Raw genomic sequence first — 16,543 nt, 5'->3', positions numbered from 1 at the left:
ACTTTTACTGCTCTGGCTGCCTCCTGTTGCATCCTGGGACTTGTAGTTTAGACAGGCAGCTAACAAGGCCAATGCCATTCTAGGCTGCATTAATAGAAGTCTGGTGCCTAGATCAAGGGAAGTTATAGTGCCACTCTATTCTGGAAACCATGAAGCCCTATGAGGAAAGACTTAGGGAGCTGGGGATGTTTAGCCTGGAGAAGAGAAGGTTGAGAGGTGATATGAAAGCCCTGTTTAAATACTTGAAGGGATGTCATACTGAGGAGGGAGCAAGCTTGTTTTCTGCTGCTCCAGAGAACAAGACACAATGGAGCAATGGATGCAAGCTGCAGGGAAAGAGATTCCAGCTCAACATTAGGAGGAACTTCCTGACAGTCAGGGCTGTTTGACAGTGGAACACACTCCCTCAATGGAGAATGGTAGCATTTCCTTCTCTGGAAGCTTTTAAACAGAGGCTGGGTGGCCATCTGTCGAGGGTGCTTTGATTGAGAGTTCCTGCATGGCCCTTCTTGGGATCTCTTCCAACTCTATGATTGTATAACGTGTTCCTTTAGGAAATCTAACTACTCCACTTTGTGCCGACTTTGAATAATTCTCAAAGGTGGTCCCAGGTCAGCCTCAAGGGCTCTAGGCTTGTGTTCTGCTGGGTGAGAAAAAAGGGGGCAGGGGCAGTTCCCGAACCTCCATTTCATCCTTGCAACAACCCAGTGACTGGCCAAACTGACCCATGGAGCCAGGGAAGCTGAACCTCACACTCTGGTTTAGTCCTGATTTAGCAGTTCTACTGCCTTCATGCCTGGCTGGCCTTTCCTCACCTGAAGCTGGGCCTGGGGTCTGGTGACAGGATCTGTGGATGAGCTGGGACATTACTATCCTGTATGAAAGACACAGAGAATAACACCATCAATGCACCATCATTGTGCACCACCATTGTGCCAGAGCCCTTATGGCTTGTTTCCCAGCTCCTGACCTCCCCAGTCGCCATTCACCATTTAAATCTATCGCAGTGCCCTCCTGTCTTGTTTAATGTCAAACCCAGCACTAGATTTTTGACCACTCCTAGTGGGTACCCAGAGCGGGAAAATCGACCCCAAACCTGCTACAGGTCTCTAGCCCTACTTTAAGGTATGCTTAATAGCTTTTGTTGTTGATCTCTGAGGACATAAACTTGTGCTTTTAATGTAGTGTCTGGTCTCAATTTCTTTCCACGTTTTCCCTTCTGCCTGTCTGTCTAGGGCATGCTAGAAGGTTTGCTGATCCATAAACCAGAGGAGCCCATAGAATTCCTGATCAACCAGTTGACACTCAACAATTACAACGGTGAGTATATGGAAGGAATTGTTCAATGGCGTTTTGGGTAACTGGCAGCTCTTGAGCTGAATTTAGCCTGTGGAGAACAAGTTACTTATGATTTGTTCTGCTTTAAGTATTTCTATATGGCCACAAGGGCCCCTGAGGTGATGAATAAACAATACAAATATACAAAGCATTTTAAAAACATATTACAATACACTTTAAAAACTCCTAAAAGCAGTCTAGAAACAAAAGTTGACTCTCCCATCCTCCACTTCAGCTGGCTTGGTCTCTCCGGCTGCTTCCTCCACTTCTTTCCTTCCCTTCTTCCATCCACCACTGGAAAATTATTTGGGAAAGGAAGATCAAGGGAGGATAGAAGTTGGGAATATAGGGGAAGAGGAAGAGGGATAAGTAAGGCCAGGTCCAAAATTTGTCAATTAAAATTTTGCAACCCTTCCTTCTCTACACTTGTTGAGCAGCATAACTGTGGCAAATGAAGGATGACTTGACAGAGGAATTTCCCCCTTTATTATTTTACTTCTTCTTTTGTGCCTTCCCTTGGGAATGGTATCTCTGCCCAGGGAGGGGAGCTTGACTGTGCCCCCTGATAGCTTCAGTTGAGCATCATCTACCTGCCTCCCTAGCCTCCTCTCCCAGGCAAAGTACCTCTTTTCTCTCCCCTCTCCTTGTTAGTCTTTCTCAGGAGTGGGTGACCTCAGGCTGTGGAGCCAAACCTGGTCCTCCTGCCGTCTTAATCTAGTTCCTATATAACCATGTTCATTTCCAAGGACAACATCTGTTGGGGATGCCCTAGCTTTCCTATAGGTCTCTTCCTCACCTGGACCTTTCCTGGGAGCTGTACCCACTAGACATCACTTGCCATGTGGAAATGAAAAGGATGTTGGAGTCCTTGTTAAGTGAGTGACGACTGTGGGCCACACCATTATTCCTTGGGTACATTCATATTTTTCTACTTCAGGGCAATTTGTGGCCCTTGTGGTATTATAAGAGTGGAACTCTCATCTTCCCTTAATTTTGCCTATGCTGGTAGGGGAAGATGGTATTTAGGTCCCTTTCAGCAGCTTCTAGAGGGCAATATGCTTTGATTCTTACTTGTTCTAGTTTTTTTTTAAAAAACCCTCAATAAATAGGTTTTTGCATCTGAATCCATTCCAGAGAAATCGTCTGAACCTTGCTTTCAGTGGTGCTGCTACTATTGGAATGGAAACCTGCACTTGAAAATTGTGTTGACTTACATTACTGGGTTCATGCATAGTTTCCAAGAGCATATGTTGAGGTCCTTTAAAAAGTTCAGAAGCAATAGAAAAATATGAATGTTGCATTGCATAGACTGGGTTGTTGTTCTTATGCCTTATGAATGTAGACCCTTGTGATGAGAAAAGAAAAATGGAGCTGCCCCTGCTCCCCCAGCATTTATGGCAACATACAAACTTTGCATTTTTAGAGGAACTCTGCCCAGGAACTGAGATTAGCACCTTCACCAAGAGAAGTTAACCTTTATTTGCTGTACATTTGTGTTATGCTATGGCGTAGTAACCTGTCATTCCCTCTCTCGACCTAATCCATATTTTTATGGCTCTGAAAATGTTTTAATCCCCCCCCCCAAAAAAAAAAAACTAATAGGAAAGTATGTATGCAGTTATAAACATGTCAAAACCTTTCCAGGGACTAGTGGGAGTTCCTCTGTATCCATTATTTACACTCTCTCTACACCCACCTGATATTTCACGATGTTGTTAAACTTGCTAATTACCTCTTTTGTCAGATGTAAATGTGGCTTCCTGCTTCTGTCTGGGGTGACAGCTTTTGTTTGTCTCTTACTTTTATTTTTCTAATTAGTTACTTACATGCCACCACTAACGAGTTCCCTAGCTCAGTGGCATCTCAGTCGGAGAAGCAGGAAAGCAGGAGTGGCAAGTAGGCCCCTTACTCATGTTCAGTGTGCATGCGCACATACACCCGCTTGATGTGCAGAATGGGAAGCCAGAGTCTTGCTCCCTGCCACAATGAACAGCCATGTACCCTCCATCAAGGTGGTTTGATATACAAACGGATCACCCTTAGGCAGATTAGGCTTGGCTATGCGCAACAGCACTGCAATTTTTTGTTCTGCAGGAGCTGTCAGGGAGAGGGGGTGCCACATGGCTTTGATGTTCCTTAAAATACCCAGATTCAACCATTCCAGGAGTTCTGTTGCAATGTCAATAAAATTGCTTGTCACTAGAGGTGTCCAGGGCTCTTTATGTTTTTATGTTTGTGTTTTAGACTGATGTAGATTTGAAACTAAAGATACATATACCTGTAAATTAGTGAAGCAGTAAGAAGGGAAAATTAGATTTCCAGCTTGTGCTGAGGAGCTGCACACACATTATGATCTGTCCCAGAAAGCTCTCTAAAAAGTCTCTTTAGCCACATGTCAGTAGTGTGACTGGTCAAGTTAAATGCCTATTGTGGCCTTGAAGAAAAGGAGATTTATTTATTTGTTGGATTTTTGTTGACATCTTAAAACCTCTTTCTCTCAGTGGCCCCTGGTAGCAAGAAGGCACTTGCTGAGATAATCTTGGGGGAGTGGGAGATGGTGCTGGCAGGTCCCCTGCTGCGTTGGACTAGGCTGCGGGTGGGAAGAAGAAGCTTGACATGCTGTCACCATGGGGGATAGAAAGCTGAGATCTACAACTAGTTGGCAAGGTGAGCTCTGTATGAGTGTGTGTGTGTGTGTTGGGGAGTCCCACGGGCCTGCCACTTTGGGCAGCATTGACTGATGGTGGTGCAAATCAGTCCTGCCTCTCTAAGCCCCTCCACTGTTTCAGTGTGTATACTTGTAAATAAGTAAATAGTACAAGAATTGGTGTGGCACAGAAGAATTCTGTTTTCTCCTCTCAGTAGAAACTGAGCTTTCCATTTCTTAGTGGTGGGGCATATCAGATATGGCTGCTTAAGCAACTCCCATTGGCATTAACTGTGGGAGTTTGACTTAGCTTTGGGCAAGAACGTCTTCCCAGCTGTTTGCCGAGTCTTGCTACAGGGGACTCTTCCTGGCTCTTTTTGTTGGAGGGAAGTCAGGTTCTGTCCAAACTGAAACAAATAAGCTGCCAAGATTGCCAATATGTGGTCATGGCCAATTTGAACCAGGCCAGAGTCAGCTATTTGGAAGGTGCAGAGGGCTGAACTGGACTGCCTTCTGACCATCCTTAGTGGTGGGGCTGTGCCCACTTCCCTACGAGGAAGGCCCCAGCTCATGCTGCTGTAGACATCCTTGGGATGTGGCTCTTGGCACCTGGTAGTGGCCCTCAGCCCACAGGACTGGCCCGAGACATTGTGCTGCTGGAGTGGGACAAGATGGAGCTGCCGCCCCCTCCATGCTGCTTATAAAACCTGATTTTACTGGCAGTGGAATGGCATCCTCCAGTGGGCCAGCATAGTGGGTGATGGGCAGGCTGAGTGGTAGACTCAGGCCTGCCCTCCAAGAAGGGGGAGCAGCCAGCAGGCTTAGGAAGGAACAGCAAGGGGTAGCTAGTACTGACTCCCAGCATGCAAGGCTGGACCATCATGACCTGTTGACCATGAGCTGCCTCTCAGCTTGGCTGTAGCATGGGGTTGCTGTGAGACAGAGGCAGTTAGTTTAAGATGAATATGGTTATTCTTATCTGAGATGACTTAAACAGGTGACCAGACTAATTCACGGAGGACAGTTCTATCCAACGTGACGGAGGCAACAGCAGAGGTGGAGGGGGGACTCTTACCCTTGTAGCTTGATAGAGGGCTCCTTTGGAAGTGGCCAAATGTCCTGGAGTGCAAGGGCTAGACGGGCCTTTGCTATAACCAAGAAGGGTTCCCCTTCCACACCCTTTCCACAACCCTGCTTGGAGGAGGATTAACTTGCAGATGTCACAAAAGCCCTATTGGGATCTTTATCTCCAGAAAATGATTTGAAAGGGAAGGGAAACAAGTGATGTGTGGCTTCATTGCTCGTAAAATCAGAAGCTAAGAGGATCAGACAGCATTTAGTTAAATAAAGAACTATAGTTCTCTCCTGAAGTCCAGAGCATCCCTATTGAAGAACAGGAGCAATAATAAAGATTAAGAGCTGCTTTGGAAGAAAGGAAAGGAGAGCAGGACAGGATAAATTGCTAGAAAGCAAGTTTAAATTGTTTTCCCCCTTGATCACAAAAGAAGGTGCTGACTGTTTGGAAGGGGAAGAGGAACTCACCTTATTAAAATCATCAGTAAAGTTATGAATTTTCATGATTTTTCCTAGCAAGATGGTTTCAGCCCAGGAGAAAATTTCAAACAAAGATGTGGAGGCGGAGGGAGGGGAGGGGATTGTCTCCATCCCATATGTGAAGGCGGAAAAGCTTTTCATTAATAATAGCCTCTTTTAAGAAAAAAGCCAGTCCTATTTGCAAAAGTGGCAGTAATTTACAGCCAGACGCAATAGTCATGGGCCTGGTGAAGCTGTTAAAGGCAGCAGTTAGAGAGTAAAGGGCTCGACACACCACTCCTTTGGAGTGGTGTCCCGCTGCACCTTTCCTCGCCAGATCAGAACAGCAGCAACTGTATGCTATGGCCCTTATGCTGTGCTTTACTGGTGCTAAAAGAAACGGCAAATTGCTGCTCCTTTTAGTGCCAGCAAAAAGGTGTACTTGCCATTGCCGCCGCGGCTTTTCAGCAATCCTTTGGTGCAGTGTGTCAAAATGCTGCGCCAAAAGAGTGCTGTGATGTCCCCGTTGTCCAGTTAGGTGCGTGGCATGATGCCGTTGTCAGGACATGCAGCTTGTGGATCCCATGCCCCCATTCTGTCCCGAGGTCGGCATTAAATGCCTGCCTATTGAGCCCCTATGGTTTCCCACCACCCCTTTCAGCACCGATTGGATTGGGGCTTCAGGGGCTTCCGGGACTTTGCTGGTGCTAAAAAGAATGGCAGAATGCTACTCCTTTTAGCGCTGGCAAAAAGACACCCTTGCCGCAGTGGTGACAGCTTTTAGGTGCTCCTTTGGCGCACTGTGTCTAAATGCTGCACCAGAGGAATACCATGATACCCCCCGCCATGTGCTCAGACACACAGCGTGACGCCTGTGTTGGGACATGTGACATGCAGACACCACACCCCCAGTCTGCCCTGAGGCTGGCATTAAATGCTGGTTTGTTTAGCCCCTCAATTACAGGACCATCACCCTGTCTTTTCCTATGCACCCATACAATGCTGCCCCAGTGAGGTAGGGAGAGCCACTGAAGGTCTCCCCACATTTTCCACCATTTTAAAGACTCCATGGCCTGAACATTTGGTCCCTTTTGATTTTTGAACAAGCAGTTTGAAAGGACCAAAGCAAGCTCTCTGTGTGGAAAAACCATACTTTGCAGCCTTTGGGAGGCATGACCACCTGTTTTTTCCTGAGGTTTTTTAACTAATGGGAGGCTTGTGGAACTGGGGGGAGCAGCTCCAGGGCATGCGTCGTGTAGATGCTATACTCTGACTCCGCTCCCAGACTGGCCCAAAATGCCAGTCTGCACAGGGCCTAAGTATGGTATATTCTTTTTTGATCAAGGGAGTCCCCAACTTAAACCACAGTATACAGTACCTCTTTGTACCAAGTGCTGGAGCTGTCATTTTCTGAATACCAGATTCTACCCAACTTTTTTCCTCCAGCCAGTAGTCTTTCTGACCTCCTGCTTCCCCAATAGCAAGAGTAGAAAACCATGTTACATGCCTCCTGATCTTGAATACCTTGAAAATGGGTGATTTCACTAATTCAAGGAATGTACTTTGTGATGGACAACTTTCCCTTGAGGATCCTCATGGTATGTAGCTAGGCTGCTGCCTAGGAGGCAGGTGCAATCTGTCATGGAGCCCCTTCCAGCAGGGTGCAACCTGTGCCAGATCTAGTGATGCTCTGGAGCCCAGGGTCACCTCTAGGCACAGTGAGGTAAAGGGTAGGGCCTTTGCCTCTTAATAAAGGAACATATGGGCCAGTGTGGTGTAGTGGTTGGACTTTGTGAGACCAGACCACATTAGGCTTGTCAAGAAACCCCTGTGACCTGTGTGTCACCATAAATGGAAAATGACCTGAAGGTACACAGAACAACATCAAAGTTAAACATTTGTCTTTATGTTGCCTGTGAATTATGGTGACTATGAATTCCATAGGGGTTTTCTCAGGCAAGGAATACTAAAAGTGGGTTTGCTAGTTCTTCCTCTGGTTTTCCTTAAGGTTTCTATAAGTTGGAAACTACTTAAAGGCACACAACAATAACAACAAGAATCTGATATTCCTCAATGGTCTAAGTACTAACTTGGCCTGACTTTCTGTGATCAGACAGGATCTGGTGCCTTCACGGCATTTAGATATTTTCACCTTTTAACACGCTGTTAAAAATGTTACAGGTCAGTACCTTTTAGTGGCTTATTTACATGACTAAACCAGAAGATTGTGTTAAATGCCTCATGGAAATGATGGTTTTGGAGGAGCAATTTCTAGAAAAAGAAAGTCAGTCTGTTTCTCACAGTAATCTGCATTTAAAAAAAAATCTGCCAGAAAATGTATACTTAAATATCTATTTTAGAACATAATTTTCTTTTTTTAAAAAGTCAAATTTCTTGTTGTGTTTTGTGCTAAAATGATAATTTTGTTGTGGCATTTGGTCAGTGGTGAAATCTGAAGGATCACTGTACAGGCTTCGTTCCAGGACCTCTGTAGATACCAAACCCTTGGAAGTTCAATAGACCTTAAAATAATTTTCCTTTTATTAAATGGTAAAATCAAGCCTTGCCTTTTGGATTTTATATTTTTTTAAACAATGTCTTCAAGCCATGGATGGTTGACTCTGTGGATAAAGAATCCGTGGATATGGAGGACCAGCTATATTCTAAACTGCTCACTGGTCAGGAGGCCGTTGGTTTCTTTTGACATATGGACAAAACTGAATCCTTGAGAATCCCTATAGGAGATGTTTTTGCTTTCTGTGTTAACCCCTTTCTTGCTTTTTGCTAAGTGTGATCTAGAAATCACAGTTTAAAAATAAACTCTGGTTTATTGAACTAGCCATCTAAACATCCTTGACTTGTGGTTGGCTTGGAGGAGGACCTAGAGATTCCTAGGGAGGTGTCATCTCAGGTAAAAACATGGTGTTTTTGTTATTTGTGGTTTTTCCATATTCATAGGGGTCTTGTGCCCCTAACCCTAGTGAATATGGAGGGACAAGGTTTGCTTTTTGCAATATATATATATATATATATATTGCATAAAGCAAACCTTGATTTTGCCATTTTATACAAGGGTCACCATTTTACTATGTCATTGTCTATAATGGGACTTGAGCACCCATAGATTTTAGCATCCATGGGGAGTTCTGGAACCAAACCCCAGCAGATACTAAGGGCTCACTGTATTCATGGCTTACCTGCTAGGACCTGAGCAAAGCGAAGCTACATTGCAGTTCATTTTTCTTCCTAGATGCCCTGAAATAAGTGGGGAAGGAGTAAGCAGTAAGCTTTGCCTGGGACCTTTTCTATCTCTGCAGGTACTGTTAGCTCATCATTTACAGTTGCCTGTGACCCTTTGAGCCAACTCTCACAGAGGGTCTCCCTCTTGAAATACAAAAAGTCTATTCCTGTGTTCCTCACATTAATCTGTATGCACACACATACACACACACTTTGTAAAGGAAAGGTGGGAAAAGGCAGCATTCTGTGTAAGCACAGCTACACATCTCAGAAAAAGCATGAGGCACAGAGAAAGAGAGTCAGGTAATGTTGTGCAGTGGCTGGGTGGCTGGGTGTCCCTCTAGGTAACAAATGCTTTGGAAGGAATAGTTGCGCTGGGAGTTTTCTTTATCCCATTCTAGTATTTCTATCTTAGAAGTTGGTAAAGAACTGTCTTTGTGTTCAGCAGCTCCTTCATATGTCAGCCCCAAATCCCAAAAAGCATCAAGCAGCCTGAAAACCATTGTAATCACTGGGTTTGAACCATTTAACTCTCAAATTGTGACCCTTGGCATGCTAATGGGGAAACTGTGTGAAGACTGGAAGGAGTTAAACCGTCCATGGGGGGCTGCCTTGGAAAACCTGCCCCCTTCCCCCCATCTGTTTAGGGACCAAGCTGTGGAGGCCTCTTACCTGCTTGTGCAAATGGGTAAATCGGCATCTTCCGCTGTGCCATGTCTGCTGCCAGCTCCGAAGCAGAAGGAGAACCAGATTTAGTACAAAGTGAGCGTTTACAGTAGCCCTGGGCAATATTAAAGCGTGATATGGTGTGTATAATGGTACGTTTCGTTTTTTATCAAACGTTTGTCCAAGAAAGCTGTGTATTAAAGCCTCAGTACCTTGGGGTTTTCTTGTGAATTTTAAATCGTGCTCCTACTTAAACCTCAAAAGGATCTGCAGATAGAAAGGTTCTTTTTTTATTTTGCTTTGAAGCGGGTGGAAGAAGTTGATTAGTGTTGGCACCAGAGCACATTTCGATGGCTCTGTTTATAAATAATTCCTTGCAACCAGGCTGGAGTTTCAAGGTGTTAGGAGGGTTTTTTAAAAAAGGAAGGAAGAAAAAGACGCGGGAGGGGGGCAGCAGGGGGAAGGCTGCACATTTTAATCACTTTACACTCGGAAAGAAATTAGGCAATAAATCCAGGCTGATGTAGGCTTTTAAAGTATTCTTTTCTTGACATTATATATCCTTTCTGCCACACTTGTGAGAGTCGGTAAGTGAGGGAACGTTTCCTTAAATGTCCCAAGTCAAATGACTTTGTAAAAATGAATTTGCAATTTTGGGGCTCATGCATGATTTAAACGTTGCTGCTGCCCGACTCTGTCCCAAAGTGGTTGCAAAGCTTTAGGAAAAAAGTACTTTTCCTTCCCTCGGTTATCTGGCGAGATCAGAGAGCATGGTTTCCCTCAGGACAGACTGATCCAGCGAGGGTTGTCTTCTTTTCTTTCGTTTTAAGTTCATAAAGAATATTTTGCCTGGCAAGAAATAATCTTCACAGCAGGGACCTTTTGCAGTTCTGTCTGGTCCACCATCCGAATGCTCTGAGATCCTGCATGTAGGAGAGGGAGCTTAGCTTAGCTTCACGTGCCACTTGTGTAGGGCCACCTTATTAGTGCACTGCACTGTTGTGGAATGCACATTGCATCCGGTTGCACCAGTGCGCACAGCTGCAGAATGTTACAGCTCTTTTTTACACTCTTGAGTGATGAGGAATATGGCACAATGAAAATTAGTATAATGAGCAAACACTGTAAAAGTATTAAGATCCTGAAATAAACTGAGTATTAAAATGTTGCAGGAAACACATTTGCCCTAAACGATCTGAAATGGCTATTAAATATTCATTAGGGCCCATACAGACAGGCCAAAATAAAGCTGCTTTGGGTCACTTTGGAGGTATGCTGTTTAAATGATGCATGCGTCCTAAGAGTCCAGAAGCCACACCAATGTCATGCTCCAGTCCTTAGAATCGGAGTGTGGCATCAGGACTCTTAGGACCCATGCATCATTTAAACAGCATACTTCCAAAGTGACCCGAAGCAGCTTTATTTTGGCCTGTCTGTACAGGGCCTTAGTTTAAGCAACACATGGGGAAGCCGAAAAGTGAGGGGTGTAGCAATACTTATTGCTGTTTCCTGCCCTTTTGTGGTAACCAACAACTATAAACCATAAAGATTCCTTCCTTCTCAGCCAGACATTGCACATGCTCCCACATTGACCAGTTTCTTATTTCATGCAATATTATGTTTCATATTAAAGGAATAGAATTAGAACCTGTTATCCATTCACACTATGCTTCCCTGTGTATGTCCTACTCATCTCACCACCCCACTTCTCATTCGTTCAGTTGGAAATGAATTCCTTCATATCATATCAAACCTGAAATTGTATCTAATCAGGAAATTGAGTATTACCTTAGTAAAATTTAAGACCAGCAACTGGTATGATGCTTCTATGGGTGTCCCTTAAAGTTGTACTTTGGGGTTGCTTTGTTTTTAAAAACCTGTACGTTAAAAAACGTAGGCAGCCAGAGACTAGGTAGTTCATGAAATACGCATCTTGGAACAAAATAATAAATTGTCTGGATGTAAAAAGTCTTTAGTAGTGGTTTGGGTGTTGGACCAGAGACTGGGAGATCAGAGTTCAAATTACCCCTGCTTGGTGACCTTGGGCAAGTCACACTTTCTCAGCCCTGGGAAGGCAAAGACACCCCCCCCCCCCCACCTTTGAACAAATAAAAGAAAATTCTGTGATAGAAAACCCCAGACCCCTGCCATGCCTGGATTGCTAAAGAACAAAGAAGTTTATTGTTCATTAAGACAAAAGTAACTCTCCCAATGATCCCCTGCAATCTTTGTTGACATAGTAGTAATCTTACTTCTGGGTCTGGATTCCTGTGCACCTCTTTTGCAGTTTGGATTTGGGAAAAGCAGAGATGGCTAAGAGGGAACAAGGCGCCCTAGTACACTGATGCCTTATAGCGGAGACTGTTCAGCCTTCTTATTTATCCCATAAGCATGATATAGAAGAAATAGAAATTAAGGAGCTTGCTGACAAATTAGGACAATTTGATCTCCACAAGTAACTTCAGCAAACATAAAGTGAATAACTTATTGGAAAACATTTTTATTTAAACAGCTTATTTGAATGAAAAGCAAGAATCACTTAACTGTGGAAGAAAGTGAAAAATAAAGCCTGAATTTGCTATTCACTAAAGGCAATTACAGTTCCCCTGAGAGAAAATATGGAAGCTCAAGTCCAGTATTATCCAGTGGACAGCAACTTGTGTGCACCCATGTTTTTGTGCTGTCTCAGATAATATGTGGCTTTGTGATCTACTGCAGATCAAAAGCTTGCCGATACTGAGGGCCCGCTGTATATTAAATATGAAAATTGCAGATGACACCAAATTAGGAGTAGCTAATACCCCAGAGAACAGGATCAAAATTCAAAATGACCTTAATAGATTAGAAAGCTGGAACAAAACTAACAAAATGAATTTCAACAAAGAGAAATGCAAGGTATTACACTTAGGGCAAAAAATCAAAATGAACAGATATAGGATGCGTGTCTGACTATGCCTGGCTTCTCCCTTCCACTGTGTAACAAACTCCAGGAGAACATGGTCACTTCCACCTAATGATCCCACCTCTTGCACCCCATTAACCAAGTCATCCCTCTTGGTTAGGATCAGATCCAAAATAGCTGATCCCCTTGTTGCCTCTTCCACCTTTTGAACACTTGTCTTCAAGGCAAGTGAGGAATTTGCTAGACTTTGAGGACTTGGCTGAGTTTGACTTCCAGCAAATATCAGGATTGTTGAAACCACCCATAACTACTACATCTCTCCTTTCTGAGTGTGCGTTCATCTATTCTAGAAAGGCATCATCCAGTTCCTCCATCTGACTTGGCGGTCTGTAGTAGACTCCCACAATATCCACCTGGCTTCCAGGATTGATGTCCTGGATCTCTTCACTGGTGTATCCCTGTCATATAATGCTATTCCTCCTCCTTTCCTGTTTGGCCTACTTCTCTTAAAAAGGTTATATTCCTCTGTTACTACATTCCAATCATGAGATTCATCCCACCAAGTTTCAGTGATGCCTATTATCTGTCATCTGTGCCCTCACACATACCCACTCTACCTCCCTCTTTCAGCTCCTTGTGTGTGTGTGTTTTGTGCGGACTCGAACTGACAGTGGAGCTAGATTGGCGGGATTGGGCATACTCAGTACTCACCAATCTGCTCCGCTTTTGAACCTCTGAATGGAGTCTGCGCAGGCGCAGCACACTAATGTATCAGGGCAGAGATGACCACTCGAATAACAATAGTTACAGGTAAGCAACCTGTTCTTTTTAAACAGAGATTGGATGGTAATCTATCAGACGTGCTTTGATTGTGTGTTCCTGCATGGCAGAACAGTGTTGGACTGGATGGTCCTTGTGGTCTCTTCCAACTCTGTGATTCTATGATTGTATTCTATGCGCTGTGCAGAGAGGAAGCGAATAAGTGACAATATGAAACATTAAGTTCTGGCTGATGTAAAAGTGTTTAAGCTAGAGGGCCAGCCAGTTTAAAGAATGCAACAGCGGCATCTTGTAGATAAACACTTAATTGCAGCAAAAGGGGGGAAAAGATAGTCGTCAAAATAGTCTTTTCAGTTTAAGAAACATTTGAGATGATGGATATTAGGCATCAGTACAAACAACATGGTGCTGAAGTAGATGTTTTCAGACATAAAGGACTTGAATTTAGAGTTGAAGGATGATGTTAGACAGATGGCGAAAGATGCTCTGGAAGATTTTAATCACCCAGCAAACCCAATGAGTATGGAAGTGAAACATGCAAGTAGTTAAGGAACTGACATTGGACTATGGAATGTGGATTCACTTATAGATACTTCTGTCATCAAGGATGGAGAAAGGGAGATTAATTGGGAAGGCAAGAAAAGGGTGAAAGTTTTTATGAAGGAGATTGCAAGATGACCTGATGAGGCAAAAGGACAGATGTTAAATAGGGATATGAAGTTATTTTTCCAGAAGAAGGATTGAAGAACCCTTTCAGTGAGGAGAGTATCTTCAAAATGAAGATGGATAAAGCCATGGATGCATTATTCAGGGCCAATATCACTGCTGAAAAAATGGCTTTGGTCAACAGAGTTGGCCTTACCACCCACAGAAGTCTTTTTGGTGGAAGTCCAACTCCTCCAGATGCAAGTTGCTGTCCTTTTAATCTTCTCAATCTTCAACCACCTACTACTGATGATTTCACCAGTTCTGGTAGCAACATTTTGAACTACTCTTAAGAAGTCATCCTCAGGATACAACCATCAGTTCTGACTACTCAGAGCTCTCCCCACATGTTTTTGCCTTTACATCTGCATCACTACCTTGAGGACAACTATCTGTAACTCGCTTGAGAATCTTTCTGGCTGAAGAGTGGGTTATAAATACAGTAAACAAACAAACAAACAAATCTCGAAGAATAGTAATATGTGTGATTTGACGACAGCAGTTCTGCCCACAACAGGCAAATTTAATTTGGACCAAGTTTTGATTTTATGGTTAACCCATTGGATTAGTGGTTTCTACTTTCTGTAGATCAATTGGTGAAATTCTCTAGTTATAAAAATGCCTAGGTACTTGGTACTTGATGAGCTAAGTGGAATTTGGAAAAGGTTTTTAAAGAGATTTGTGTTAATCTAATGTATAATTGATGCAAAGCTTGTTGGGTTTGTTCAGATATACCTTAGGACCAATGTACTTCCTGAAATGTTTTGAGGATATTTTTAGTTGGAAATTTTCAAGTTCAAATTACTCATTTTCAGGATTTGATAAAAAGTCAACTGCATCAAGTCATCTGCATCAAAATTGTTTTTATGTTCCTCACCAGCTATCTCATCCCAAATCCCCAATTTCTGTATTGTGTTTGATGGATTCTAATATATTGGTTTTTGTAGTTGCTCTGTGTCTACAACATTTAATTTTTGCTGTCCTTTCCTGATCCCCACATCTGTTGCCTGAGCACATGCCTTTTTCAGGTTAATGGTGGGATGATGGGGTGGCCCTGTGTGATAAAGACAATAAAAGTGGTGTGTGTGCATGAGAGGGGGGGGGGGAGAGAAGCACTTCTCTGTGAATAGTTCTTGTCTTTTTTGCATTGAAACTGAAATTCTTAGGGTCTGTGAAGCATCCATTTTTGTGTCCCAATTTTAATTGCCTGCTACAGTTTTCCAAAGTCTGTGAAAAACTGGATTGTGCCAGTTGTCACTCCGAGGATAGCAGGATTGTTGTGCCTGAGGAACATTTGGCCTGAAACACTGTGTGTTTGTGCCTGTGGGTAGGTAGGAGGGAGGCTATTGTGCTCCAGTGCTCTAGACTCTTGTCCTGCAGCTGCACACCTGTTTGCATCTTAGCTGAGAGCTTTCCAAAGCACTGTTTCCTCTTTCCTTGGCTTTTTCTTTTTCTTTTTCTTTGGTTTTGCTTCCACTTAAATTAAATGAAATTTCTCCCTTAATTAAATCATTCTCAGCCTAATCCGCCTTGGCTAGACTGCACATTCATTGCGCTGGGGCCTTCTCCCATATTTTAATCATTAAAAACGCAACAGTGCTCAAGATGGAATAACAAATTAAAAACCTACACACGTCCAACTAACGAAGGAAGAGAAGAAGAAGGAGAAGGAGACACAGCGACATGTGCTCACGTACCACCACTGAGGGGAAAGGCGGTTGGTGTGTCTCGAGTTTTCCTTTCTTCCTTCCCCTTGCCTTTAATCTTGCTCTCAACCAAAAGGAGGTTGCCTGTAGACAGTCGTGTGTGCACACATGCACACAAAGAGAGAGAGCAGGGAGAATTGGATATGAGCGCTGACCAAGGGGAGAGGAGGGCAGCACACAAAAGGACTCGGGAAACGCAGAGTAACTTGTTTTCCTCTGGTGGCTAGGGAAAAAGTTTTACAGTCTGCTCCAATAGCAACCTCAAAAAGAAAAGAAAAAGAAAAAAGTGTGCGATGTCTCTCATCTTTCCTGGCTCTGCCCAGGAGGTAGTGAGTCTCAAGTCAAGGAGACGTGAGAGGAAAGAGAAGCGGGGCCTTCTTCCTCTTAACTAGCAAAATACCTCTCTTGGCAGAAGGCGAGTGGCCAGTGTGGGATGTGTATCTGTGTTTGTGTGGTACAGGCAATGATCTTGGAAGGAGTGCAGGGTAGCTCATCTGCACTTGGTGTCCAGCCATATACCGGATCCCTCTTCTTGCAGGATCCCTCTTAGCAGGGGCTGGGCTCTGAGACAGGATTTGACTTCCCTGCAACATGACTGCATTTCCCCTTCCCTCTGCCTCTTGGAGCTGAGCTGCAGCCATTCATGGAGGGATGAATGGATGGATGCTGTTTTCCTATATAAATGATAAAAGTAGTACTCAAAGTGATGAGGATACGTAATAGCAGACAAACAAAAACAAAATCTTTAATGTCTTAACTTACATAAAAAATGCCACCACACATTTATCACCTACACCTCTGCTAAAAAACAACAACTCTGAATTCAAAGCATGTAGGCCACAGCAAATTAGCCATGTAAAGTCACATAAATCCAGAGCACAGCATCAGTCAATTTTCCTTTAAAAGCCTGGTGCAGATTTTCCACAACTAAGGCACCACCATTGAAAAGGACCTGGCTGCCATCCATTTCACCGCTGCAGGTGGGACCAGCTGGAAAAAGCTCTCCAAGATATTTGTGCTTTTAAG

At 43.7% G+C, this 16,543-nt stretch overlaps 1 protein-coding gene across 3 annotated transcripts in view; it reads left to right on the top strand.

The window, feature by feature from the left end:
* Nucleotides 1-16,543, top strand: part of LOC149308188 (adenylate kinase 8-like) — an 81,047-nt gene that overhangs the window by 239 nt on the left and 64,265 nt on the right. Inside the window, exons 1-2 of one of the 3 annotated variants that reach the window (XM_089535279.1) lie at nt 53-121; nt 1,236-1,320. In XM_089535279.1, coding sequence (XP_089391405.1) covers nt 1,239-1,320 — 82 coding nt within the window. In that variant the 5' untranslated portion in view covers nt 53-121; nt 1,236-1,238. Of the gene's footprint in view, nt 1-52; nt 122-1,064; nt 1,126-1,235; nt 1,321-16,543 lie in introns of those variants that run through there. The other 2 variants (XM_089535280.1, XM_089535278.1) reach the window with 2 other exon arrangements.

Source organism: Sceloporus occidentalis, unplaced genomic scaffold, assembly GCF_023333645.1.
Source record: "Sceloporus occidentalis isolate IW3139 unplaced genomic scaffold, rSceOcc1.0.p SCAF_8, whole genome shotgun sequence".
Lineage (NCBI taxonomy): Eukaryota > Metazoa > Chordata > Lepidosauria > Squamata > Phrynosomatidae > Sceloporus > Sceloporus occidentalis.
Note: the sequence above shows the minus strand (reverse complement) of the source record. Positions and strands in the feature narration are given on the sequence as shown.